Consider the following 26,956-nt stretch of genomic DNA (forward strand, 5'->3'; position numbering starts at 1 on the left):
GAGCTTCGGGTCGTAGCGTCGCCACCATGACGGATCCCGCTGTGTGTGTGTGTGTGTGTGTGTGTGTGTGTGCAGTGATGTCGCTGATGCGTTGATGAGGACTTAAGGAGTAAAAAGTGGGGATGCTGGTTTTCCCCGGTGGGACGTCGCGTTTGTTTTCCTCGGCGAAGTCATTCACACGTTGGGGTTGAAGGAAGGGGAGAGAGTGGGAGGGAGGGGTGACCGCTGTGTGTGTGATTTTGGGGGAGAAAAAAAATCTTCTGGCTGTTTTGGCTGCTGGGGGAGCACCTCCCACCTCCCCCCTCCATACTCTCTCTCCCCCCTCTGAGGGGTGAAGCTGCCTCGCTCCACCTTCACACGGTGAGTTTCAAGTCCAAGGAGGTTCATCCAGGTGGACGTTTGGATGTTTTGCTGCAGTGCTCTCTCTCTCTCTCCCCCCCCCCCCCTCTCTCTCTCTCTCTCTCTCTCCCCCCCCCTCTCTCTCTCTCTCTCTCTCTCTCTCTCCCCCTCTCTCTCTCTCCCCCCCCCTCTCTCTCTCTCCCCCTCTCTCTCTATCATGTGTTGCTGTGTGTGCTCACACTCCTCTTTACGCTGCTTCATCTCTTTCACACACTCAACCCCCGTGACCATGCAAGCGTTTGACCTTCACACACACACACACACACACACACACACACACACACACACACACACACACACACTTCCTCATCCTCCATGCTGCATTTCTGCCCCCCCCCCCCCCCCCCCCCCCCTCCATAGAGCATTAGGGCATGATGGGAGCGATTCCTCCTCACAAGTGAATGACACCCGATCGCCTCGGCAACCCCCCCCAATCTTTTATTCCCTCCTCAGTGTAAGCCGTCATCACCAGGCTTGTGTTACGCCACATTGTGTTTTTATTGTCTCACAAACTAAAACAGGACAACACATTTATTTAATTCATTAATGTTTTTATTTATTAAAAAGTTAAATCAAGTATAGTTAATAACTTTGATGTGACATAATGAGACATAATGTCTTCCATTAAAGTGCTGGTAGGAAAAGCTGAAGTGCCTTAAACTTGCATTCTCTCTGCTGGCCATCAGGGGGCGACCCCTCTGGTTGCAAAAGAAGTCAGATTGCATGGAAGTCAATGAGAAAATGATCCTATTTCTCTCTTGATTTAAAGGGTTTTTTAGGAGTTTTTCCTTTATTCGATGGATCCCATTTAAATTTGAAACATGAGTTTCTTCTTCAACCCAGCGTGACGTTCATTTCATAAGGATGCTCTCCAGAAACACGAGCTTCAACCTGAAAAATACATGAGCAGCGAAACGTGTGAACAGCTGATTAAACATGAATCCGGCACACTGAAGCTTTTTCTGTTTATGAGCCACTTGCTCCAAATACTCGAGGCCCTGATTCAAAACGATTTCAGTTATTGATGCTATAATCAGATAAGTGATTATTTACATCTATTGGATGTATCTTTGATTATATGTTCATCCCGTTCACCTCCGGCGGTTGTGTATAAGTCAGATTTGTAGTGACCAGCTGTACTTTTAATTTTAGCGTTAAAGAGTGTCGTAAGGGTGGATAAAGTCTGAAATCTGATGTCGTGAGATATTTCATCTGTGGAGGAGCCAAAACCGCAGATTGATTGGTGATATTATTGGTTGAAATCGGTTGTTACTCTCTGACGTGAGCACACGTTTTCCAGGAATGTATTTTGATCAAAAAATACAAAGATATTGATTTTATTTTAGTATTATCTTCCGGCACATATTGACTTGAAGTTTATATTTGCTGTGACTGAGTTGTGCGATCTGCCAAAGCCTCAGCACCGCTTGACCTCGCTGCTCCGGTTACAGACGTTTGACGGATACATTGTTTGATCGGCCGCCGTCTCGCCGCTGATGTGTGTGTGTGTGTGTGTGTGTGTGTGTGTGTGTGTGTGTGTGTGGCGAGTCAGTCCTCCGAGAGCCAATATTTATAGGAAGCACTTCCCTGGGTTACGACCAGGACGCCGTGCGATCCGATTGGTCCTCCGATGATCCGAACGGCTGATTAAGAGCCGAGACGCTCTCTGTGCCCGGTACTACGACTCAGCAGAAAAATGTAGCTGAGTCACCTTTAATGTCACAAATGAAAATCCAGCACCTCCAAGACAGCCGCCCACCTCCACCGGAGTCAGACGGATGATTTATCAGCTGATTCTGCTCAGCGTGTCCCCAAAAGACCCAATTAGCTCGCGTGGAGTCTCTTCAAGGTCGTCCAAGGTCAGCCGTTAAAAGTTACTGAGCTGAGGTTACAGCAGCTTCTCCCCTTTTTACTTTTTTTTACTTTTTTTTAGTTACATTTTAATATAACAGAACATTCCCGGACAGAGAACCCAAGAGAAAATAAAAAATATTAAAGTAAAAAATGAAATAAATAAAAAACAAAGTAATAATAATAATACATACAAAAATAATAATAGAAATCACCCATCTTTTTCTCTCTGCAGTCTTACTCTCATTTTTTTTTCATTTCATTTGTTGCACGGAGCTTTTTTCTGCTTCTCTCGTGTCTTCAGTGGAAATAATTCAGTTTGTGTTATAAATTCATTCCTAAATAAAAGAAACTAATTTGAAGATGCTCACTGTGTCGTAGAAGACGAGGAACGAGACGGTTATCCCACGCCAAAACAATCACGATATTCTCCCCATAATTAATCCTAAAAATGGCACTAAAACAAACTGGAATCATTTTACATTTGTTTATGAAACAAATCTTTTGATGAAATAATCAAACAATCTTTAAATCATAAGGTCTCCCTGAAAAACCCATATTTTAATGTTTTTATATTACATGATACTTTTATTACATGATACTCTTTTTTTAACGCCTCTAACTCGATCGTTATGTATTCATATCTATTTCATTAGATTTTCATGATTACCTCGATTAACATTTAATGTTTTTTTTTTTTTAAAATCCTTCCTCTAAAAGGATAAAATCTTGACAGAAAAATGAAAAACACATCAGATTATGTCTTTGTGCTGCAGGTGTGAGTGTATCTCTACATGGGTCTGAGTCCCGGTGGCGGAGCCCCCACCGACGCCGAGGCCGACCGCTCGCCTTCCCCCCCCGCGGGAGGCCGGAGATCATGGAGGAGTCCTCGTCCAAGGCCGAGGACTCCAGCACCCAGGATGACGCGCCCCCCCTCGGTGAGACCCAGAAACCCTTTTATTGTGATCGTAAACCTGCATCCTCACATTTCTCCCCATCATCATCAAAATATGCATAAAGTGGAACTCAAACACACGGCTATGAATTTGCATTTTCATTATGAAACTAATATTTTTGTGAACAAGCGTCTTAGTGAAAAAAAAATCTAATAATGGTGTCATACAAAGAGTGAGAAAGGGAGGTCAGGGAGGTCAAATAAATGGAGACCGGTGTGATACCAATAATGACTCGTGTGACCTTACTTTCTTTATGTATCTTAAAGTGACCCTAACGACCCTGATCCTAACAAAGTGTTTTTGTTGCCTAAAACCTAACAAGGTCAAAAATGTGGGAAGTTTATTTGAAAAGGCGCTATATGTATTTAACGAGCACAAACGTGTGTTTCCTGTCAACACGGAAGTTTATTTTGTCATAATTAAGTAATGAATCGTCCCTCCAGCTGTGAAGGACGTCAACGTGCTGTTGCAGAGAGGAAGGTCGGAGGGCGTCAGAAGGTCGGAGGGCGTGAGCAGCCCGTCCAGAGACGACGACTCCACGCTGCTGAACCCGGCGACCGACAGCAGCGCCCTCGACGACAACACCAAGTCAGATTCTGGTCTCCCAGAGGTCAGGACCCCGGATCTCTCTCCATATCAGACTCCTCCTCTCCATTGGTCAATGATCCTGATGCCTGTCTGTCTGCCTGTCTGTCTGTCTGTCCGTCAGGGGCGGAGCAAGTCCAGCGGCCTCTGCTTCAGCGACAGGAAGAGCCGCATCGACTACATCCTGGTCTACAGGAAGTCCAGCTCGCAGTCGGAGAAGAGGGAGATATTTGAGCGCAACGTTCGTGCCGAGGGCTTACAGATGGAGAAGGAGGTAAAGAACGCCCGCCGCTTATATATCGCCATGGCGACGAGGAGTCCACTACAAGTTTTATGATGGAGGGTTAAATCTGAGATAATTTATTTTTTCTTATTTCATCTTTTCATTATTTGCCAGTATTTCAGTGTAAAGTAAGAATCATGGGCAATGAGCAACGGTTGATGTTGCGGTGATTGCTCTGCGTTCGTAATGGGCAACATCAATACCGATCTGCGTCAGAGTCTTTAAAAACGCTCCGAGCCCCTTTGTGCCGGTCTGATGAGGTCTGATGAGGTCTGATGTGGTCTGATGAGGTCTGATGTGGTCTGATGAGGTCTGACTGAACACAGAACACAAACTTATGTCTTAAGTCCTGATTTCTGCACCTTCATTCTCCCGAGGAGGAGCTGATGATGAATCGATGTGTATTCGTCTCTGGTTTAACTATCTCGTCGTCTTTGCTGAAATCCGTGTGTGTTTGTTTTCTCTCAGGCCTCGTTAACAAACAGCGACGTGATTTTTCTGAAGCTTCATGCGCCGTGGGAGGTTCTCTGTCGCTACGCCGAGCTCATGAACATCCGCATGCCTTTCAGGTGAGACAGGAAACACTCCTAAGAGTCTCTTAGAATGAGAAAACTACCTTAAAGGTACCCTATGCAGTTTTTATTAAAGTTATATTTACATCCACCGTGTCTCACCGAAGGTGTAAAATCATGTTGAATAGATTTCCTCGCTCATAAAACATTTGCACAATACAAACAATAATAAGGGCCCATTCATAAAAACACTGCTCCACACTGCCCCCTGTGGCTTCCCTTAAAACATCTGTCTTATTTTCAATATTAGCAGTGAAAGTAGTGATCTTGAAAACAAAAGTACAATTAATTTCTGTACTAATCTAAGTTCATATTTGTGTTTTCCAGGAGGAAAATCTTCTACATGCACCGGCGGCACAAGTTCATGAGCAGGTGAGTGTTCGGGTCAGAGGTCAGCCGACGAGGCCGAACTCTTGTTGATGGAAAACTGTTGTTGCAGGATGGAGAAACGCATCAACAAGTTCCGCGGCTGGCTTCCTCGTAAGCCCATGAAGTTTGACAACGAGGCGCTGCCCGACCTGGAGGAGAACGAGAGCTTTACCGCCCCCTTCAGTCGGTCGAGGATACACCAGTGAGTTTTTATCTGAGCGTATCCATTTAAAGGAGTCATCACCTGGTTTTATACGTATCCAGCCCCCCTTGGATCGCTTTGGATCAATTCGTAAAACTTATTAGAAAAAAAAAAAAAAAATTTAATCAAACATTGAGCTTGTTCTGACCCTTTTTCGTACCGCGATTTTATCACGCGAGATTACGCGCGAGGTTTTGACTGGTCCGGATGTGCATTGTATAATATGTAATGAGGCGCGCGTTGATTCGCCGCAGGAAGGACAGAGCCGGGGGGGCTTGCCTGCATGCAGACTCCAAAACATAATGGCGGCGCTTCGGCGATTTCAGGTAGCGGACGGGGCGGGGTTGGGTGGTGAAAGAGGGGTGGGCTTATGCAAGTAGCCGCCACGGTGACGTCACCGAAGGCGCAGAATCAAAATCTCGTGCTTTAGGAATGCACACCCTTGTGTGCTATTCCTGTTCGGAAAAAGAGCAGAAGCGAAAAAACGGCGCCACTTTCAAACTCCAGCCTTTCAGGCAAGTTTCAACTGAGGTCAAACACAGATATGCATGTTTTAACAAGAGAAATTGCGATTTCCGGGTGATGACTCCTTTAACTATTTTTCCACGTAAGAAACATCTACATGTCGTTTGACTGCAGCTTCATCGTCCACAACAAAGACACCTTCTTCAACAACGCCACCAGGAGTCGCATCGTGCACCACATCCTGCAGCGGGTCAAATACGAGGAGGGTAAAAATAAGATGGGTGAGTTTCCCCCTCGGACACTGTGAGCTCATTTCAATCATTTTAAAAGGAGATTTTAGTGTATTTGTCCCCCCATATCCCTAGTTTTGCTACTTTAGTTTCCTGAAAGGTATTTTATTTTTAATATTTTGGTTTAATACGGCCTCACTAAGAGTTTCAACCTGCCGAGGCTGTCACTTAAAAGCAAAAACAAAAAAGTCTGAGCCAATTTGAATACGTCATTTGTTAGAATTAAATTAAATTCAAGCCGTTTATCCAGGATTCTATCATCTGTTGTGTCAAATTCAAACAGCCGACATCATCAGACTTTTTTGATTCCAGGGCTGAATCGTCTGCTGAGCAACAGCTCATACGAGGCAGCGTTCCCTCTGCACGAGGTAATCCCCGTTCGTTAATTCAGTTCAGTCACTCTGTTTGAGTCGTAACTGCTTCCTGTCTTATGTGTGTGTGGACGTTTAACAGGGCAGCTACCACAGCAAGAACTCCATCAGGACCCACGGAGCCGAGAACCATCGGCACCTTCTGTACGAGTGCTGGGCCTGGTGGGGGGTCTGGTACAAGTACCAACCGCTGGACCTCATCAGGTAACCTTAACCCTCCTGTTGCCCTCATGTGTCCTTCGGGTCAATTTAAAACCTCCAGAACCTGTTTGTCCTCCATTCAATTAGTGAGAGTCTCCGAATAGGAAGCAAATAAGATGATGTTTTATTTAGAGACGTCAAACATTGAATGGAGTCAAATTGACCTCAAGGATACCAGGAGGGTTAAAGTGGTTTAGATAGTAGTTTTTCCACGTATTATGGAGGACTCTGATGTTTCAGGAGGTACTTCGGGGAGAAGATCGGCCTGTACTTCGCCTGGCTCGGCTGGTACACGGGGATGCTGTTTCCGGCGGCGCTGGTCGGCCTGCTGGTCTTCCTGTACGGCCTCGTCACGCTGGAGTACTGCCAGGTCAGGTAAACACACCTCCTCTAAATAAAACATTGGCTGTTAAACATCCTTTCCCAACGTTACCAGCGTTTGACGGGTCACATGTTGTTCTCCAGTAAAGAAATCTGCCAGAGCACCGACATCATCATGTGCCCCATCTGTGACCAGTACTGCCCCTACCTGAGACTGTCGGACAGCTGCATCTACGCCAAGGTACTGTCGCCACGGTACTGTCGCCACGGCAACGGCACACTACCGCATCCCCAACTGATGTTTGCTCTTTTGTTAATGTGTATCGATTTGTCACTTTCGACTCTGCATGAATCTGTTATTTATTATTGAATTTTCTTCCCGTCAGGTCACTCATCTCTTTGACAACGGCGCCACCGTGTTCTTCGCCGTGTTCATGGCTGTTTGGGGTAAGTCCAACAGGCTGAAAGACCCCAAAACGCGGCGTAGTGCAGCTTTAACTTCATTGTTTAATTACACACTCAAGTACACAAAGAGACGTATTAGATGACACAGATAAAAGGATGTCAGTGCTGGACCAGGTCCCAGGGTATGGGGGGTCCAAACAGAGACTTTGTGGTGGGTTCATATTCCTCGAGTGCTGCAGACGAAGAAGACGACGAAGCAGCGGCACCGTCGTCATCATCGAGTAGCTGACAGCTGGCTTGTGTACAGATGTTTACGTGGACAGATAAAGGAGCTGAGGGACGGAAAAAATAATTAGCTTTAAAGCTTCATTCATACAAATGACATTTAAATGATTCCTTTTCCATGAATATTCATTATTTTTAAACAGTTGCATATAAAGAGGAGGCTAAACTAATATTACTATTATACTATTTATAGGATTGCTCCTGACTTCTGTGATTCAAACATTTCCAATAACTAGACAATTCATTTTAAATGTATCCACACATATTTTTTGGTGTCTTTCAAAAACTACATTTTCAAACAGCACCTTAAAAAATGTGTTGTTTTAGGTTAATTAAGTCATAAAATACAACAACGACATTCAAAGCTTTATTCAAAAAACATTAATAGAAGCTTAAAATGAAAAATAAAAGGAAATGGGCAGCCCTGATGCCATCTAAACAGTATTAAATGTCATCATCTCTGATATGGATAAAGAATAAGCTACAAAATCAGATCTGGAGGCTTGAAATCAAAGTTGCAGTTTCTCAAAAACAAAAACAACAAGATTCATGATTGAAAATCATTTCAAATTCAAATGAACGTGCAGTAAAAGCTCACCGGTGAGTTTGTTCACAGTCTCTGGATGTTTGAGAAACTCTTTTACTTTGTTGTCAAATCTGCAGCATCTCAGCACGAAGAGCAGAACTAAACACAGCTGGAGGGCAAAGGTCAACGCGCCCAGCACGACCACGCCGTTGTTAACTGTTGAGGGTGAGGAAGAGGACAGAAGTGCTTCTGAGGAATGTGCTTTAGAGGACTTTTCCATTCAAACCTAAAAAGGCCTGCAGAAATGTACTTTATGTCCTTTAAAAAAAAAAAAATGCTTCAATGTAACGGAGCCAAAAAGCTTAAATACATAAATCCAATAAAGTGATTTGTTTTATTTATGGACATATAAGTGCTGCAGGCTCTCGCTGCTCGTAACAGCTCTGTTGCATTAGAGCGTATTAATAATGCAGCTGGCAGACGTATTCAGACATCAGGCAGTGGAAACCCGATCGTTTCACACGTGTAAATGTTTTATGGTGATATTGCAGATAAAAGGAGGCGGTCCTGTATTTTTAGTACCAGCTGACGACAGACCGTGTGCCGGTGACTCCCAGTGGGTGACCTCTGGCTGAGTCAGGGTTTGGTTCTGGAGAAACCCCATCAGTCGGATCCCTTTGGCTGCTCCACCAGCTTCCCTGTGACACAATTGTCTGATTTATCTCGGCGTCCAGAGACGTGATCGGGATACTGACAGAAATACTCAGGGTATCTTAATTGAATCGCGTCAGTGTGATATCAAATGGAGATAAGAAGACTCAGATAATTAAAGTCAGTATCTGGTCTTTTAACTCCAGAACCCCCTCCTAAAAAAAACACATTTAACATCCTTTAATAAGTTACAGACCTCTAAGCTCAATGCAAACGTGACAAATAAAAGTCTGTTGAAATGTAAACTTGTAAAATCTATATTTGAATGTTGAGGTTGAAGGTCGTCCATCACTGAAAAACACTAAAACATAAGATCTGTGTGGAGTAAAAGATGTTTTCACAGCTGCACAGATGTGTCTGAGTCTGCAAACTTCAACCATTCTGAAAGAAAACGGACGTACAATAACGTACTGACCTGAGAGAAGCTGCTGTTTGCTGCCGAAGCCGTCCGAACGAATGTGATTCTGTGTTTGGGCTGCAGCCGAGACAGAATCAGTTAAATTCCCTTCGTTGGGGCTCCTCGGAAGTTCTTGCTCGCCTGCTGAGCTCCTTCACATTCAAAACATGTCTAACAGGACGTGGAAAACAAACTGCAAGCAGTTGTTTGAAAGAAGTTCAGTCGAGTGGCGGCAATAAGTAATCTATCCGGAGGACTTTGTTCGGCAATACCTCCCTTTAATGCCTGGTCACTGTCTCTTTATTTTGAGTTGTGCATAAACATGCAGACGACAGATATATGGCAATATGGACAGAAAAAAAATTACAATGAAAAAAAAGGTGAAATACCCGATATCTTGGCTCTTTTAGTGTCCTTCAGCCCATTGTTTTGGTTTTATGGCCCTCAGCTTCACAGACAAACAGGAAGCTGTTTAACGCACGACAAAACAAAGTTGATACCTGCGAGTTAGCTGTTAGCACAGTGGAGCATTTAGCTGCTAACGAGCCAGAAGGTGTTGGTGGAGACCAAAACAGAGCAAGCAGAGGAGAGTGGATATAAGTGTTGGATTGGATAAAACATTCTTTCTGGAAAACGATTGCTGGTATTTAAACTCAACAACAATGCTCAACCCCCCTCCAAATGTACCACCCTCCCACTGCCGCAAGTTTTTTTAATTTCAGCGCCCTGAACGGACGACTAGCGGACCGCGAGGAGACATTAGAATCTCTTGAATCCACCTTTAATTTTTAAAAAAGGGACTTTTTATATAGTTGACATGTCCCATAAGGCTGCAGCGATGGCATCATTTTACAACAGTATCGTACTAATCCATATTAGATAAACGTAAATATACAATATATATGTGTTCTTCTGTTTCAGCAACCGTCTTCCTGGAGTTCTGGAAAAGGCGCCGAGCCGTCCTCGCCTACGACTGGGACCTCATCGACTGGGAGGAGGAGGAGGTGAAGTACCTCATGTGGCGAGGAAAAGTTGCTGCCATCTTCTATTTTTCGTCGTATATTCATCAAGCTAATTTGTTGCCTTTTCAAGCCAAAACTCCGATAATAATAATATTTCTGCCTCCACAGCAACTCTGCCCTTTAGAAATGTTCCTCCACCGATACCTTTTCTTTGCTCCGTGCTTGCATGTATATTTAAAGAAGGTCTGCACCGAGGGGAGTCCGTCTCAAAAATCAATGCATGACTCATCAGAAACGCATTCACAGTTGTCACGCTGCTATTTGGCCGTCGCCAGAGCTCCTCGTGGGTTTATAAAGCCTGTCTTATGTGGATCAACCTCCAAACCTCCGTCTGTCAATCACACCGGTGGACGTGTTCTTTGGAAGACTTCAGGTTGTGGGTGTGAAAGTGGCTCAGAGTCTCAGGCTGATTATAAAACCTCTCTGACGCTGCGTTTGGAACCAGAAATACCTAATAAGAGTCTTTCATTTACAAGTTTTTATCTCACGTGTCTTAAAAGGATGAAGTTCGGCCCCAGTTTGAAGTCAAATACTCCAAGAAGGAGAGGATGAACCCCATATCTGGGAAGCCTGAACCTCACCAGGCTTTCAGCGACAAATACAGTCGCCTCATCGTCTCCACATCCGGGATCTTCTTCATGGTGAGTTCTTCTGGGGTGAAGTAGCAGATGTGCCACTCTCATCTATGTGATTAGTCCGTCTAAGAGGCTTATTTATGTCAACGGAAGCCACGTTTCTTGATTTTAGGTTTAAATATCCTTTTGCAAAAGGCCTTTTTATTAATATAGAGCCCCTTTCTTCACACACATTTACATGCACTGACATCCGGCTTAATGTCTCTGCAGCAGTCGCTGCTATTTATAGGCTCCATGATGGACACATGACACCCGATGCTACGTGCATTCAAGGGATTAAGATAAAACCAACGGGGGATTAGGAGAATTATTATATATAATATATTATTTTATTCACATACAGAATATGTTGATAAGCTCTCCTCACAAGACTCCATTGACAAAAACAGTCAATTTTTTGTCACTTTTAAAAAACACAAATATTTATTACTTTCAGTATTTTATATTTTACTATCTTAGAAGCGACTCATTTGTCTATTGAGTTGACTTCTATTGTCATTGCTAGTCGTGGTATTTCTTTTTCACAGATCCTGGTGGTGATCGCCGCCGTGTTCGGCATCGTCATCTACCGCGTGATCACCGTCAGCACCTTCGCCGCCTTCGGCTGGGCTCTCATCAGGAACAACTCCCAGGTGGCGACCACGGGGACGGCGGTCTGCATCAACTTCTGCGTGATCATGCTGCTCAACGTGGTGAGTGTCCGTCGTCCTTCAGCGGCGCCAGTAACCGAGCTGAAGTGCGATAAGAAACAACGCATATGCAGATGATATAACTTTCTACCTCACTAATCCTCCAACTTTGACGTTTTCCAGCTCTATGAAAAAGTTGCTCTCCTTCTCACTAATTTAGGTAAGTCAACTGCAGATCTGATGATCTCCAAGCTAAAAGGACGACTTAGTTCCTACTTTATATCGTTGTTTCACTGCCGAATGGTGTTTCACCAGTTTGTCACCGTTCCGCCACCACAGAGCAGCCGAGGACGGAGTCCGAGTGGGAGAACAGCTTCACCCTCAAGATGTTCCTGTTTCAGTTCGTCAACCTCAACAGTTCAACTTTCTACATCGCCTTCTTCCTGGGAAGGTGAGACGCAGGACTCGCAACAAATACAGTTGCAGAACGAATTCAGCAACTCTGGAAAGTCATGTGCGAGAAACAATACGTTTTAATAGTGTATCTTTTCCAAATTGGAAAAGGGACACAAAGTATTCTTGGCATTCGTTTTCAGTAAAAATGCTAAAACGTCTAAAAAGTCTAACATCACAAAATCCATTTGTGTCAAGCTTTGCTTCTTGTTTAATTTGTTTTGTGACACTATTTGTCACTACAATTTTACATATATATTAACAAATCTGAGAAAAGGTCAATATTTGACGCTATTAAACGCATCTCATTGACCATTGCAAAGTCTGATGTTGAACGATATTAAATATAAGAAAGTTATTGTTCTTTTCCTGCATCGACAGATTTACAGGCAGACCCGGTGCTTATTTACGCCTCATCAACCGCTGGAAACTGGAAGAAGTGAGTAACTACGTCTCCTCTCCCACGGGGGGGAAGAACAGCAAAGCATTATGGATCCAAGTATTTTCCAAATTGGACAATAAGGCTATTATTGCGTGGGCCGACCAGCCGGCGTTTAACCTCCCTCAGCAGGAAGCGTCACTGCCAGCTGTGCTTATGGGGACGCGACAAACACCGAAGTGGTCTAAAGGGGGAAAAAAGCCTGAGTCAGCACTTTTAATGTGCTGAGCTGACGCGTCCCCGCTTGTTTCCCGTGGCTGCTGGAATGGAAATGGGGGGAAAACTCTCCGTAATGTGACATGTACAGTACAAGAGCAGCTGCTCGGAGACATCGGTGGCTTTTTATGAACGTCTGCACAGCTGATAAACGCCGTGGGGAGACATCCCAAAGGTGTTGTTGGTTATAGATTCATGTTGGTGTTCTACTTTGCTTGCTTGCGTGATGCACTTTTGTGTTTTGTTCTAATAACACAGAAGAAGTTACTACAACACGTAAAGTAATGAAAATGAAAACTCGAAATCAAATAAAGGCCACATTTGAAATCTATCGTTGGATTGAAGAAAAGATGAGCATCACAATGAGTTTTTAATGGAAAAAGGTCTAGAGTTTGTAGTGTGTATATGAGAAGTGGACGTCGTCATGGTGACGTCACCCATTGGCTTGTGGTCTACGGTCCATACAGGACCATAATTGACTAAATGGACATCCTGCTGTATTGAAGAAGACTTGAATCTACAGATTGGAGTCCATAAACTCACGTTTGATTACCCGTCTCTCTCTCTGTCTGTCTGTCTCTCTCTCTCGTTGCCATAGTGCCACCCCAGTGGTTGTCTCATCGACCTCTGTATGCAGATGGGCATCATCATGGTGCTGAAGCAGACCTGGAATAACTTCATGGAGCTCGGATACCCGTGAGTGTTTTTTGGGTGTTTTCTTTCAGATGTTGCCATGTTCTGATGCCTCTATAGAAAACGTGTAAGAGCCAAACAAGAGCATCAGTGAAGAGATATTTTTATTCATTTGGGACTCGGAAACACAACCAAACCAAAGCTCCACAGCTAGAAAGTAAACCAGTCCAGTCAGAGATCCTCTTGTTTCCATAGTGAATCCCTCCTGTGTTGCCGTGTTTCCAGGCTGATCCAGAACTGGTGGACTCGGCGGAGGCTGAGGAAAGAACACGGACCCAAAGCCAAGGCCGGCTTCCCGCAGTGGGAGCGGGATTACAACCTGCAGCCGATGAATGCCTACGGACTCTTCGACGAGTACTTAGAAATGAGTATGTGATGGTCAAAAACCTTTCCACCGCGTAGGTTTCATATTTCGGGTGTAAAATATCCCAAAATCTCTCCACGGCTTTAATCTTCTATGATACAAATTTTTGGAAAAACAATAACAATTTTTCATTTGGGGGCCCGGCAGCTGCAGTATCGTGTTATGTAACTGGAACACTGATTTCTTGTGGATTCAATTTGGTGTTCTCACATCTTTTATTGTTACTCTTCACTGTTGCATTCTGGGACTGAGGCGGTTAGAAACAACCTGAAACCTGCACTAACGAATATTTTTATTTTAACAAAATGGAACAACTTTGTGTGCAACCTCCTTCAGCATTTTAGCACCTTTCAGCTTATTGTTTAGTTTTTTTCATGTTCACAACTCACGACGCTACCTGCCCTAGCTTGTTGGCTTAGTTAGCTTAGCATTTAGCAGCTAACAGAGCCAGATGGAATGAGTCTGACAACCAGGAAATTAGCTAGTTTTTTTTTTTTACACTTTTGTCCTGAATATATAATATATAGATATTTTGATATTGTGTTTTTGGTTCGATATCTGAAACAACCTCTTTGGTTAAAACGATTAAGATATTTTAATGTTTTATTCTCCATCAGTAAAAACCCCCTCTTGAATTTTGAAATGCATTGACGAAATCATATTAAACGTATTAAATGCTAGATGTTTTTTCTGGGGTTTTTATGCATTTTAATTCTGCCGATTGCCTTTATGCTTCAAAACTGATTAAAGTGGAGTTAATTTGTGAAGACTATTTTGCCAAAATACATTTTTGATTGCCACAATGGAATGGATGAGTCCCATGGATTTGTTGTGGGGGGTCAGGAAGATAAACCTGGACCGGAAATAGAGGATCTGAAGGTTTTTGGTCTCTGTGTTTGATCCAGTCCTCCAGTTCGGCTTCACCACCATCTTCGTGGCGGCTTTCCCTCTTGCTCCTCTCTTAGCGCTGCTCAACAACGTCATCGAGATCCGCTTGGACGCCTACAAGTTCGTCACCCAGTGGCGGCGACCTCTGCCCTCACAAGCCAAAGACATCGGTGATTTAAAAACGGGTTTTTATTGATTCTGATTTAGTTCTCTATGGTTTTGGTGTATATTTCATAAAAACGTTGCCTTGCAGGGATCTGGTACGGCATCCTGGAGGGCATCGGCATCTTGTCCGTCATCACCAACGCCTTCGTCATCGCCGTGACCTCCGACTTCATCCCTCGCCTCGTCTACGCCTACAAGTACGGGCCGTGTGCCGGTCAGGGTCGAGCCGGGGAGGGGTGAGTCGGGATCCGACGCTTCATTCCTTTGAGTGCTTTTACTTTGATAACCTTTTTGCAGAGGCGGTTCAGGGCCGAACAGGAAACGCCGACATTCTGTTGGTGTTTGAACGTGTTTTCTCTGCACAGATCCAGATAAAGATTAGTCTGCAGCAATCAGTGTTTCTGCTCTCGTGTTTCACTGTGCAGGGCTTAGCCTCTTTAAATGCACAGAGCAGAGCAGAGCAGAGGCAGGCAGAGAGACAGGTGGACAGACAGGCAGAGCGACAGGCAGAGAGACAGGCAGAGAGGTGGACGTTATCGTGGACGTCAGCGTGTTTTTATCTAACGAAACGATTTTGCTTCAATCCATATTATACATATCCATATTTAGCCTTTAAACATTTCCACCACATTCAAAGTCACTATTTGCTCATTCAATCTGATGAATCAAGGGCTTCTTTTTTTTAGGATGATGATGTTATAAAATATTCAGTGTTTCATTCGAAAACCTAAATAGAGGATTTTAAATCTCATTTTGCTTGTTATCGACGCTGCGAGTGTTTGATGAACAGATCTTTCTCTCATCATGTTCCTCAGGTGCATGATGGGATACGTCAACGCCAGCCTGTCAGTATTCCGGGTGTCGGACTTCGAGAGGAGATCACAGTCCAGGTCTAACGGCTCCGAGCTGATCGGAGAAGCTGTCAAGTATTGCAGGTACGAAGTTTCTAAAACGCTAAATAGAAGGTTGGAAACGTGTTCATCTTAATGTGGTTTATATTTATTTATTCATGAAGGATTGCATAACTGTGTGTGTGTGTTTGTGTGTGTTCATCCATCACCTTATTAATGATCCCTATCAACCAACCAGCTCCCGCTGAGCTCCACATGAAATATAAATCACAAAGACGAATAGAAGCTTCAACAAGAATAAATAAAGAAAAGCTGATTCAAATGTTGTATAAAAACAAAGACCAGTATTGACCTGGTCTGCTTGACCCTCCAGGTACCGGGACTACAGGGAGCCCCCGGACTCTGCTGATCCCTACTCCTACACTCTACAGTTCTGGCACGTCCTGGCCGCCCGGCTGGCCTTCATCATCGTGTTTGAGGTCAGTGTGACGGATCGATCAGACAAATCAATACTTTCATATTCATCTGTTTTTTTCTGTCTCTCCATCGCTGGTGATGTTAAAGAGACTTTCATTCGTCTTGAAGTAGAATTTGAGGAATTGCTTTAGCAAAGAAAAGAAAATCAGCTTTAGTTTTATATTATTGTATTTTTAAACCCAAATTCACTAAAGTTGGTGAGTTAAAATGCTTAAGAATGACCTGATTATATGACCAGGCCTGAAGTCTATGTGTCCATACTATACTCATGTACTCATATAAAACTAGTCTGATACCACAAAGGCAACGTTATCCTCTCATCAGTTGAGCCTTTAAGGGACAAGCTGCTCGTCTGAGTCTCACTTTTTTATTTGTAATATTCCTTAAATGTGACAGGAGAGTTAAACATTTAATGTCTAACATCCCGGCTGTGAACTCAGAAAAACACACGCTGAATGTCAAAATGTCAGCGACTGCATCAGGTTGTAGTTTTAATCTGCTACAGTGAGAAAGTGAGGATTATCCCATGTTTTTAACGTTATTAGTAGAACTGTAATGGGATTATTTAAGTACTCATATCGGTACTCTGTAAGTACACAAATGTAGGTTCTTGTACTTGGTCTGCTAAGGTGACAGGTTTCTCTTTTAAGTCATGCTGACTGTCAGTGAAACCCAGTTGGCAACACAAACTCATTTCACTTCAACACATCAAACTCTCAAAATAACTACGAGGAGATTTTAAAACGTCTCCTCTCCGCTCTGTTTCACCCCCGACTTCACCAAACCTCACCAAACCTTTGTGAGCCTCTTTTATCAGCAAACAAGCTGCCGCTAACGAGGAGGTGCAGGTGCTTCAGATCAGACTCGTTAAGGGCCCGTCCACACGAAAACGTTTTCAGTGCGTAAACGCAGAAGTCTTGTGCGTTTCGCCCTTCCGTCCAGACGAATCCGGCGTTTTCTCGGTGTGAAAACGCACGTTTCTGAAAGCAGCTCTCAGGGTGGAAAAGAAAAAAACGACTCCGTTTCGTGATCGTTTTCGTGTGGACGGCGAAAACGAATACGCTGACGTCATCGCCCCGCTCCTCGACCCTCGAGCCTGACTTCTTCCCCCGCCACGTCTCCTAACAACAACAACGGCGGCCTCCGTGCTCGTAGCAGATATTCTGCTCGTCTGTACGTCGGCGTATCAGGGCCGCTGTATGAAAAAAAAATGGAGCCGAGAGAGGGGGGGCGATATTCAGGGAAAAAAAGCTACTTTATTACGATGCTAACAAACAACCGCTAGCTAACTTCCCATGAATGTAGGCATTTATTTGTCTAATTAATCCATCCCAACGTGTGACAACGCCTCGTCACGGTCCTTAGGGTGACGGCTGTTGATGCTTATTGTTGGTTTTATTTATACGGGACAAATTGTCATCTTATGGGTGTTTATTGATCGGGTGGTCGGATGGAGATTAGCTGTAACTCTCACGTGTTGCCATAGCAATGGCAAACATCCGGTCACGCTCCATCTCTTCTTCTGCGTTTTTGTAGCAGAAACAGCGCCGCATAAGGGCCTGGAATATGTACTACAGCGCGCTGAGTCGTTTTCAGTGGATTCGTCTGGACGCGGATTTTCTTGAAACGACGCCATGGCAAAACGGAGAAAAAAAGTTAGTTTTGCTTCGTCTGGACGGCCCCTCAGACACAAAGACACAGAGAACTTCACATTTAAGTAAAAACAACACGTAAAATCAATCAATCTAGTTCTAAGTCTTCCAGAAATCAGACAAAATACAGTTTTCTTAGGCCTTTAATGACAATTGTGATGATAATATAATGATAATTGTGATGATAATATAATGATAATTGTGATGATAATATAATGATAATTGTGATGATAATATAATGATAAATGTGAAGATAATATAATGATAAATATGATGATAATATCATGATAAATATGATGATAATATAATGATAAATCTGATTATAATATCATGATAAACAGTCCACTCAGGGACACAAACAGCAAAGAGGCATTTCCTGTATTTTTAACAAATTTGCCGTTGTTTTCAGTTTTGTAACTTTAATTCATGTTCACTCTAAATAAATCAGATTCCCTTTTAGTGGATGACTAACAATCTCACCGCGGTTGAAATTCCTCGTGTTGGTTTGGAGACGAGGTCGTGTGGCGTTTTTGTGATGACACGCTCTGCCTTTATTTGTAGCATATGGTCTTCGCCATCAAGACCCTGATCGCGTACCTGATCCCAGACCTCCCCAAGGACCTGCGGGACAGGATGCGGCGGGAGAAATACCTCATCCAGGAGATGATGTACGAGGCGGAGCTGGAGCGTCTGCAGAGGGAGAAAAACGAGAGGAAGAAGAAGAAAGACAGGGCCCATCACAAGGAGTGGCCCTGAATGCACCACCTGGTACAGACTCAGGATCAGTTTGTTCGTGACTCGAGGTCAGGATGGAAGCCTCTGTCTGGAATGAAGGACCCAGTCTATGAAAGATGACTCAGATCTGCTGCCTTTATCATCTTTAACTGCATATGTGCCGTCCAAAAGCAGAACGGTTGTGGCTACATCCACACTAGAACGTTTTTATTTTAAAATTTTAACTTTTTAGAAATAATCAATCAGCTGAGGTCTAAGAAAAACAAAAACAATCACTGATATTTTTGATTTTGAAGTCACCTTTGGGGGCTTTTGAACTGAAAATCTCACAAAAACTATTTTTGTTTTTCAAATGCAGTTGCAAGATGACAAAAGATGTAATTTTAATTAAATATACATGTTTCGCATTCCGTTTTAAACATAAAATCTAGCATTTAGCATTAGCCAACGAAAGGAAAGGAAGCGTGCATATATTTTTTAATATACGATATTTATATTTGTGCCTTTCAGAGCTGCTACAAATAGAAATGAAACATTTAAAGTGTGACACAGTCTCTCTTCTTCCAGGTTATCAGCCGGTGTTGGGTTTTCTCTGCACAGTGGAGGAAGGAGAGGAGCGCTGGCTTCCTGCATGATACTGGACCCTCATACCTTCCTCCTGCCATGTCAGACCAGCACATCCTAGTGGACAGTTGATGAACTGCGCCCCCCAGCAAGGGCCACACACAGGGACCCCCGGGGGAAGGTGTCTGCAGTCATAACGGATGTCCTCCTGAACATTTGACTTTGGGGGGGTTTGTTACCCTTCTGTTCTTCCTTCCAGATACTTTCTACCACGTTGAACTCTCAACAGCGTTACGTCTTCAGATCCTGAATGTAGGTTTCAAGCGAGAACTAAACTTTTACAGCTTTCTTGTGGAACAACTCGATAGAGATTCCTGAATGACAAACCCTGTTTACACATCTCCTTGTTCCAGGAGTTCTCACGTATTGCTTTATTGTAAATAACGATATTTAAACGAATGTCAGGCCATCTGCTCTGCTATAGAGTAGCGCAATAACAAAAACTAGAGAAGAAATTGCAGATTGCTGGCAGCTGAAAATCTGAGTCAGTGAACCGCTTTGCTTCATGTAGCAGGAAGCTGAAAAGCATTGAAAAGGGCTAAATAGAGTGAGACAGGAACATTATCTGAGGTCTAAGCCCTGGAAATAGTTGAGTTGTGCATGTTTAAATAGAGGTCACTGAGATTTTTTTTTATTTTGAAAAGCTTTAGCGCTCAGGAGGCTTGTCACCTTTGGGGGCTTTTATATTGAAATTCTCACAGCCAACTCTTGCGTCCATCTGGGACTTTTATTTTGAAAAGTCCTGCATTCTTAAGAGTCCCTGAACCGACGTCCTCGTTCAGGTCTGTGACTTGTGCTTCAAATTTAGTTAAAAATCCACCAAGAGGTGAGAGATGCAGCCTAATTAAAAATGTCCATCAGCTGTGTGTGTCCCCACTGGCGATTAAAGGTTGCCATGGCGACAGCACCAGCTGAGCATTTTGGCATCACCTGTAGAAACAGGAAGAGTTCTCGCTTCCCTTTGTAGTCCATCGCTGAACATTTTGGAGGTTTGAATGAATTTGAAGAGATGTTGACGAAGAAGAAGAAGAAGAAGATGAAGAAGAAGAATCTCACTTTAAAAGCCACTTAGAGAAGTAGTCTAGAAAAGGCTGCGGCTTAAATGGGAAACGCTTTTCCATTTGATCTTAATTCATAACTGCAGTAATAAACATTATTTAATGTTCAGATATTTGACTTGACTACCTGTGTCTTTATTCAGCATTTTTAACAAGATTAGCTTGGTACATGGGAACGACCCTGCTGAGATGTCTGGTTATTTATATAGAGATATAATAAAAAAGAAGAGATAATAGAAGAAATCTATAGATACACAAAATGCTAATATTACTGTCCAAGAAGTTTCCTTTAAAAAAATACAATAATTCCAATTAATTCCTGTTATAGGGAGTATTTTAAGCACATAACCTCCTTAATAATTATCTAAAAAAAAAAATCCAGGTAAACAACTCAACAAAAATAGTGAATAAAGTGACCAACAATACATAGATAGTGAATATTTACTTTGATTTTAGGAGAAACCATTTCCCCCTATAATTAGTTCTTCCAGGAAACGTCTTGAAATTATAATTACATAAAACAATTTGATGGAAATGATTGACTTTAAATGAAAACCAGCATGTTACCAATAAAATGATTTGATGATTTCAGTGTCAAAATGTTTACTGCTTTCTGTTTAGTCACACAGCAGAATTATTTTAGACTTTTATATTCATACAGTATACATAATTTAATTTGACTATATTTCTGTGCACTATGTTGCTGAGACAAAAGAATATTACTGTTACAAATATTAAAATCAGCTTAAAGCAACCGAGTGAGGGTTTATGATTATTGAGCGTAAGCTCCTCCTCCAATGCTATAATTCCCAAATTCCCCAAAATGAACCTCGGTGTCCTCGTGAGCCGAGCCAGTAATTCTCTTTCCCGCCACCAGAGAGAGTCAGAGTGCTTAGCTTCACCTCAGCAGCAGCAGCAGCAGCAGCAGGACACTTCCACATAGATTTATTGTCAAACTCCATAATATCACAACAAAGTCACTACGTTGGCCAAATTGTAAATAAAGTAACACAAACTGAACATTTAAAAAAAGAGAATTGAGGGGATTCAGTGATGTTGAACGTCCTCGGACTCGACCAAGTCCTGGTCCTGGTCCGGGTATGAAATAAGCTGTGTTGCACATCTCTGCACTTTAATACCCAAACACATGTGTTTACACAACATCCATCGCTATCTGCTCGCTTTCAACATGCAAATAATCGGCGATTAGAGAGCCGGGGGGCCCAGCCTGGATTACTTCTGGGCGGCGGCCTTTCGCACACAAAAAACTCCATTTTGATTATTAAAAGCTGGGGGACAGAGGAGGCAAACTATGTTTTTGTGTTTCCTATTTCCTCCTCCTCTTTAAGAGGATTACCCCCGACACACGCGCAGGAGTTACGTAAGGCTGTCGGAGGGATAACATCTGACATTTCCTCATATCCGGCGTGTTCGCAGCTCGGTGTCGGTTGAACGGTAGCTAGAAAATACAAAAAGGGGACATGTGGACTCACTGGAACCTGATTGTATCTCGACAGTATCACAAATGATCAGCTGCATGTCGTCGGGTATTGAGATATCTTAAAGCACAAGTTGTATAATCTGTGAGCTAAATCTTTGTTCCTTCTGTGTTTTGTAGGTGATGATGATGAGATGTTGATGAAGCACTCCTCGCCGTTTCCCATCAGTGGGCAGTCATGTGAGACGGATGTGAATCTGGAAACAAACAAACTTGCCAGCTTCGACTTGCTGATGCTCTGTGATGAATAAACCAACGACGTATGACCTCATTTAATTTGAAGATTGAAATCTGAGAGCTGTGAGAGAGCCGATGTGTGAAGGTGGAATGGACGGAGTTATTACTCTCGACAGAAGACCGTCTCGACCTGCCGACCTCTCACTCCGATCGGCGGTCGCACATGGACGTTTTGTCCTCAGTGGATATTACTTTGCAAACAGCCGAGCCGCTCGAACAAACTTGATTTGATTCGTCCATCAACGTGGCCTCAGAGTGACCGGCCTTTATCGGCTGCCGCTGGAATCTCTTTAATGGACAAATGTATTTTCACCTGCACAAAGGAAACACTGTTGCACTTCGATTTACTTTTATTTGTCCTCAGTCGTACGTCGTACGTGGTTGTTTTGTAAAGTGAACCGTTTAGAGCCTTGAAATCAAACAAACACAAATACGATTCCGGTTCCCTCTTTAAATCTCCAATATTTGCAATCCACCGTTGGCGTAAACAAAACAGACAGAAAGCTAAAGCGTCCCTTTAAATATCAACGATCGGGCCGTCTGGCTGATTGTTTGCACTCGCAGTCATTAGAGAGCGAGGCCTCGGATCATCGCTGCACATGCCAGAAAAACAAAGAAAGAAAAAAAAAAGGCAATCAAACACTCCTGCCGTTTCCTGGCTGTGGTTGTCAAGGTGACGAGTCCATCTGTATTTCCTCTCTTCTTTCTTTGTTACAGTCGTACTGCGACAATGACAAGATCTGGAACATTTCTATCACCTCTCAACAGCTCTCATCTTGGCGACGGCTGAGCCGGCACCTTGCAGCTAACGGTGCAAACAACGGCAAAATGAATGGCAGCCCCTAACGGTGACTTTATTAAGGTACACATTACCCAACTATATCTTTACATAGCAAATAGTGTTTTTTGCTGCTATATTAAAGCTCTGAATTTCAAATTTAGCCCCTTGAATGCATGAGTGGTCATGTGATCCATTATTAATATACAGCTATTGATTAGAAATATTTTAGCAGCAGAGACCTAATTCAAGAAACCAATCTTTGTCTTTGATCCAAACTCTGATACTCTGAAATGCTCAGAAGCAGCAGGACATCTCATTTTCTTTACTATGGTGAGGTCACACACACACACACACACACACACACACCCTCCCTAACAACATGTTGAAGCACATCCTGCCCAGACTCTGACCCTCCATCGAGCGCTGAAATATTCGATCAGGCAATTTTTAAGGGCAGCGCTGTCGCCGCCTGCCTCTGAGACACAGGAAATGACTTTGAAGATAAGACGCTCCTTTCACCTTCTCTCCCGAGGAATCTGGGTCAGCGTTCGGCTGCCGTATCTGTGACCAGCACATTTCCGCCCCCCCCCCCCCCCCCCCCCCCTCGGTATTCAGGCTTCACATCTTTCACCGTCTCATCTCGGTGAAGGAGGAGGAGAGGGCCGGATGTTTGAAACGTCCTTCTAGCATTCATACATAAGAATATGTAGTGTGCACAGCGGCGAGTCACATGAATAGATTAAAACTAGCTTTGATTGCCACTTAAATCACCACAGTGCCTACCTTTCCCAGCATGCATTGGACATCATTATCATTCATGTGGAGTCGTGTTTTCTGGTTATATTCTCCCTCCTTTTTGCTCTGTTTTGGTTCTCCACCAAGAGGAATATTTGGCTCTTTAACTGCTAAACGCTCCGCTATGTTCACCAGCTTGTTGCTGCTGTTGGCTGATGGGTGCTGGCTGGACCTGGACCTGGACATGTGGTCTACAAAGGGTCCAACAGAGGTTTTTCCACTGGAAACAGCTGCCTCTTTGTGCCCCGATGAATATGTAAATGAGCGCATTGAGAGAGAAACAAAACAAGAAAGCTGGGCCCAGAAAAGAGCAAAGAATAAGCTGAAAAATGACCTCCTGATTCGTCCGTTCTGAAAAATGCCGCTTCAGTGTCAGAGCTTTTGGCCCCAGACGAGTGGGACGAGAGGAAAACAATACGAAGAATGTTTCTATTCAGCGTCTCACGCTCGAGGACAAAGACATGCAGGTATCAAACGTCTGCTCGCTCTGAAAGCTGCGTTGAAAAAGGTAGTAATGACCGAGAAAAACCGACATAAACAGACGCCCACGTCATTTGGAGCAGAAACAATGAATACACACATCACATTTTCCTTTCGCTTCTAAAGTTTCTGACGTCTCAGCTCGGCCTTGAACACACCGTGGCGCTTAAACAGTAATTCTATGCATGCATAACTTCCTGTGGTAAAGAAGAGGCAGGAAGGAGGATGAAATCTATGGAAGCCTGGAGGTGAAATGAAGCAGAAATAATTGCGTCCTTGCGAATTCTGAGCCGAGTTCCCTTTTACACTTCATTACGCTGCCGTCGTTAGCGCTTGATTGCAAATTATCTCGTTTTATGCGTGGCGGTCGTTAGCCCCGGTGCATGACCTTCTCTTTTTTTTTCGCTTATGGGCAATGTCCTGGTAATTTCACATTGCATTGATTATTGGGGGGGAAAAAGAACACTGATAGAATTGGGTTTAAAAGCCTCAAGTCATCAATGAAACGTCAGCTTTAACAATCAATTTGCAGTCCTTCTTTTTAAGTGAAAAAGCTGCTTTTAGATTGCATCATTTTCAGCTTGGAGGCTCAGGAACGTGGCGGTTAGCGGCACCGTTTCTGACCACTTAAGCTGCACTGATGGGTTTTTTTTCTCCCCCCTTCAAGTCAGAGAGATTTGGCAGGTTTGCTGTGCATCCTGAGAATCCACATCAAATCTCTCAAACGAAACCCCCCCGTCGTCTCTGCTGAGCTACGACTGTTCTGTTCCCAATCACTTCATCAGTCCACGCTTTGCAGAATGATGGTGAAGTGCTGTGATTGAGGCCGGAAAAACATCCCTTGGAGCAGTCGTTCCCAAAGAGCCGGGTCGGGACCCACAAGTGGGTCACGGGAGATTTGATTTGGGTCGATAAATGAGCGGAATTTAATCTTACATTTATATCTGCAGTACACAGTTGAGCCACATGAGGGAGCCTCAATGTTTAGCCTACTTCTTCTATGAAAAGCTAGCATAGAAGAATTAAACTTCTTGTTAATTACGCCTAAATGCATTTATTTGATCCATCTATATTAACGAATAAAAAATGATTATTAAAGTTAATCTTTTTTTGTTCTCATGAAAGTGTTGCATATGTTTGTGTTTCGTGTGAAAGCAGTCAGCAACTCTGATATTGATCGGTGTTTACAGGAGTCAATAGTGCTAAATTGGCGTAAAAAAAATTAATTAAAATGTATGTTTCCGAGCAACGGTGCTACACCTGATGTAAATCACTAATAGGATGAAAGCAGGACATTTAAAAAAAACATTTATGAATATGCGGAACCTAATATGCTGGAATTACTTTAACATTATGTATGAGAACAAAAGTGAGATATGTCAAAGAAAAAAACTTGAATTCATGACCGAACCCTGCAGGGTTGAATAAACCTCTCCCACGTAATGCTCACACCTTATTGATGCAACATATTGTCAAGCAGAAGCTTTTTCACAGTTATTACACAACTCACAGGAGGTGTGCTCGAGTTATTTCATCCTGCAGGTGATGGGATTTCTGTCCGTATCCATAACAAACGCAGTGTTTATTTGAACTCTGCAAACCTAGCTTCAATTATTTATACCTTACATTTTTTATAGAGTCAATTTATATTTCTTCACCGCAACTGTTTTCTTTTTTTTTCCGGAAAAATGAAACAATGCATTTAGATGGATGTATTTTTAGACATGTCAGCGGCTTTAGAGTGCATGTATGTGGCTGTGTAATACCACTATATATATATATATATATATATATATATATATATATATATATATATATACCATATATACACGCACACTTGACAGCACCATAATGTACTTCCAACAGATGATGTTTCTGTCAAATGGCATTCATTTCTTATGCATACATTAAGAAAAATTGACACATTTTCATTTTTAAAGTCTACTGCATGTTGTCTTTTTGTCTTTTCATATTACATTAGCTTTGGACCCGACTGTCAGTAACACGGTGGATGGTTCCTGCCGTTGTGAGGCCAACTATAATAAAACATTTGTGTTGGTGAAACTATTTTCCTAAATGGTCCCATCGTCTCGAGTATGTTCACATTAATGTTCCTATTTCAGCGGCAACCCACACATCCATTACTCCCCTCCAGCGTGTGAATTATGGATAGTGAGGAAATTACTCCATTAATATCGAGCACAGGCGAGATTAAAACGCCTTCTGTGGCGTCACGCCATATTTATCCATCAATTGTTTTGCAGGTTTAAAGAGATTTTTTTATTATATAAACTAAAAGTTCTGTAAACTGCTATTATAACACCTGCTAGTGCTACAGTATGCTGCCAAAAAATCGTTCTTTATGTCCTGCAATAATCCAAAATCGAACGGAAAAATCGTGTCTTTTGTCGCGGGACCCAGTGCGATGCTAGCCTCTGGGTTGGCCTACAAAATGACATCATCCCTGCAGCACTCCATTTGTAGTTTTGTCATGTTTTGTTGTGATGTCATTTGTTGGAGTATTTTCCATCTAATCTGCACAACCGACATCAGAACACCCACCTCATGCACTGATTGGTCCGATGATCACCATTATGTGTGTAATATCAGTGTAGTGTCCCTTTAAAACCAGTAAATAAATAAATTAAAACTAGTCGTGAAATGAGGGTCAGGGGTGAGAATGATGTGCCGTTTCTATGAGGAATGCTGTAAATTGTTGCGCTCATTATGAGCGTTATTATTCCTATTTTTCCCCATGCTGGACTGACAAGTCCTGCCCCATGTCGCTATCTTGACCTGTGAAAAGCATTGTGTCGAGGCGAGGGAGGCGAGGGGTGATTAAATGAGTCCCAGTGGGATCCGTCACCACCCGAAGCCTGTTCAACACCTGCCACTGGCCATTTCCTCGCGTCCTCAACCCCCGCCACGACACTCGGAAATGAACGTACGTACGGCAAGCACACAAGAGAAAGAAGGGTTTTTGCTGCTTTTTTTCTTCCCCCTCCACTAACCATCGAAAGGGATTTTTGAAAATGTGATTTGTTGACTCACTAAGAGGTCATTTGTCATCCTTAA

General features: G+C 43.1%; 3 protein-coding genes across 5 annotated transcripts in view; 1 reads left to right on the forward strand and 2 right to left on the reverse strand.

Moving 5' to 3' along the window:
• LOC311032187 (uncharacterized protein) overlaps positions 1 to 17,412 on the reverse strand; it is a gene marked incomplete at its 3' end in the record, with an annotated part of 228,111 nt that extends 210,699 nt beyond the window's left edge. Inside the window, exon 1 of the mRNA XM_084038825.1 lies at positions 17,301 to 17,412. The remainder of the gene's footprint in view (positions 1 to 17,300) is intronic.
• LOC311032533 (anoctamin-4-like) overlaps positions 1 to 20,766 on the forward strand; it is a 28,210-nt gene extending 7,444 nt beyond the window's left edge. Inside the window, exons 1-27 of one of the 2 annotated variants that reach the window (XM_084039405.1) lie at positions 234 to 360; positions 3,027 to 3,188; positions 3,650 to 3,816; positions 3,916 to 4,065; positions 4,543 to 4,643; positions 4,974 to 5,018; positions 5,086 to 5,217; positions 5,857 to 5,963; positions 6,285 to 6,340; positions 6,426 to 6,547; positions 6,785 to 6,919; positions 7,010 to 7,106; positions 7,252 to 7,312; positions 10,111 to 10,193; positions 10,712 to 10,852; positions 11,374 to 11,538; positions 11,659 to 11,695; positions 11,815 to 11,926; positions 12,310 to 12,367; positions 13,182 to 13,279; positions 13,502 to 13,644; positions 14,546 to 14,698; positions 14,782 to 14,929; positions 15,509 to 15,628; positions 15,918 to 16,023; positions 18,235 to 18,441; positions 18,976 to 20,760. In XM_084039405.1, coding sequence (XP_083895531.1) covers positions 3,128 to 3,188; positions 3,650 to 3,816; positions 3,916 to 4,065; positions 4,543 to 4,643; positions 4,974 to 5,018; positions 5,086 to 5,217; positions 5,857 to 5,963; positions 6,285 to 6,340; positions 6,426 to 6,547; positions 6,785 to 6,919; positions 7,010 to 7,106; positions 7,252 to 7,312; positions 10,111 to 10,193; positions 10,712 to 10,852; positions 11,374 to 11,538; positions 11,659 to 11,695; positions 11,815 to 11,926; positions 12,310 to 12,367; positions 13,182 to 13,279; positions 13,502 to 13,644; positions 14,546 to 14,698; positions 14,782 to 14,929; positions 15,509 to 15,628; positions 15,918 to 16,023; positions 18,235 to 18,429 — 2,793 coding nt within the window. In that variant the 5' untranslated portion in view covers positions 234 to 360; positions 3,027 to 3,127 and the 3' untranslated portion in view covers positions 18,430 to 18,441; positions 18,976 to 20,760. Of the gene's footprint in view, positions 1 to 233; positions 361 to 3,026; positions 3,189 to 3,649; positions 3,817 to 3,915; positions 4,066 to 4,542; positions 4,644 to 4,973; positions 5,019 to 5,085; positions 5,218 to 5,856; positions 5,964 to 6,284; positions 6,341 to 6,425; positions 6,548 to 6,784; positions 6,920 to 7,009; positions 7,107 to 7,251; positions 7,313 to 10,110; positions 10,194 to 10,711; positions 10,853 to 11,373; positions 11,539 to 11,658; positions 11,696 to 11,814; positions 11,927 to 12,309; positions 12,368 to 13,181; positions 13,280 to 13,501; positions 13,645 to 14,545; positions 14,699 to 14,781; positions 14,930 to 15,508; positions 15,629 to 15,917; positions 16,024 to 18,234; positions 18,442 to 18,975 lie in introns of those variants that run through there. The other variant, XM_084039404.1, reaches the window with a different exon arrangement.
• Positions 7,327 to 9,406, reverse strand: LOC311032542 (uncharacterized protein). 2 transcript variants are annotated; one of them, XM_084039418.1, is made up of 4 exons: positions 9,208 to 9,406; positions 8,664 to 8,779; positions 8,154 to 8,297; positions 7,327 to 7,602 (listed from the first exon to the last, which is right to left on the reverse strand). In XM_084039418.1, exons 2-4 carry the CDS (start codon positions 8,743 to 8,745, stop codon positions 7,430 to 7,432), a joined length of 399 nt encoding a protein of 132 aa, XP_083895544.1. In that variant the 5' UTR covers positions 8,746 to 8,779; positions 9,208 to 9,406; the 3' UTR covers positions 7,327 to 7,429. The 2 variants fall into 2 exon arrangements, with proteins under 2 accessions (XP_083895544.1, XP_083895545.1); XM_084039419.1 differs by having other exon boundaries at positions 7,328 to 7,602; positions 8,679 to 8,779; positions 9,208 to 9,403.
• Positions 20,767 to 26,956: the final 6,190 nt, after the last annotated feature.

The sequence above is a fragment of the Eutrigla gurnardus genome (assembly GCF_963514095.1).
Source record: "Eutrigla gurnardus genome assembly, chromosome: 21".
In the NCBI taxonomy this organism is placed as follows: Eukaryota; Metazoa; Chordata; class Actinopteri; order Perciformes; family Triglidae; genus Eutrigla; species Eutrigla gurnardus.

Coding starts and splice junctions, on each gene's coding strand:
- LOC311032542 (XM_084039418.1), bottom strand. CDS start 8,745: ATGGGGTTTCTCCAGAACCAAACCCTGACTCAGCCAGAGGTCACCCAC. Junction 8,298..8,663: donor ACACGGTCTGTCGTCAGCTG/GTACTAAAAATA, acceptor CACCCTCAACAG/TTAACAACGGCGTGGTCGTG. Junction 7,603..8,153: donor GACTGTGAACAAACTCACCG/GTGAGCTTTTAC, acceptor TCCGTCCCTCAG/CTCCTTTATCTGTCCACGTA.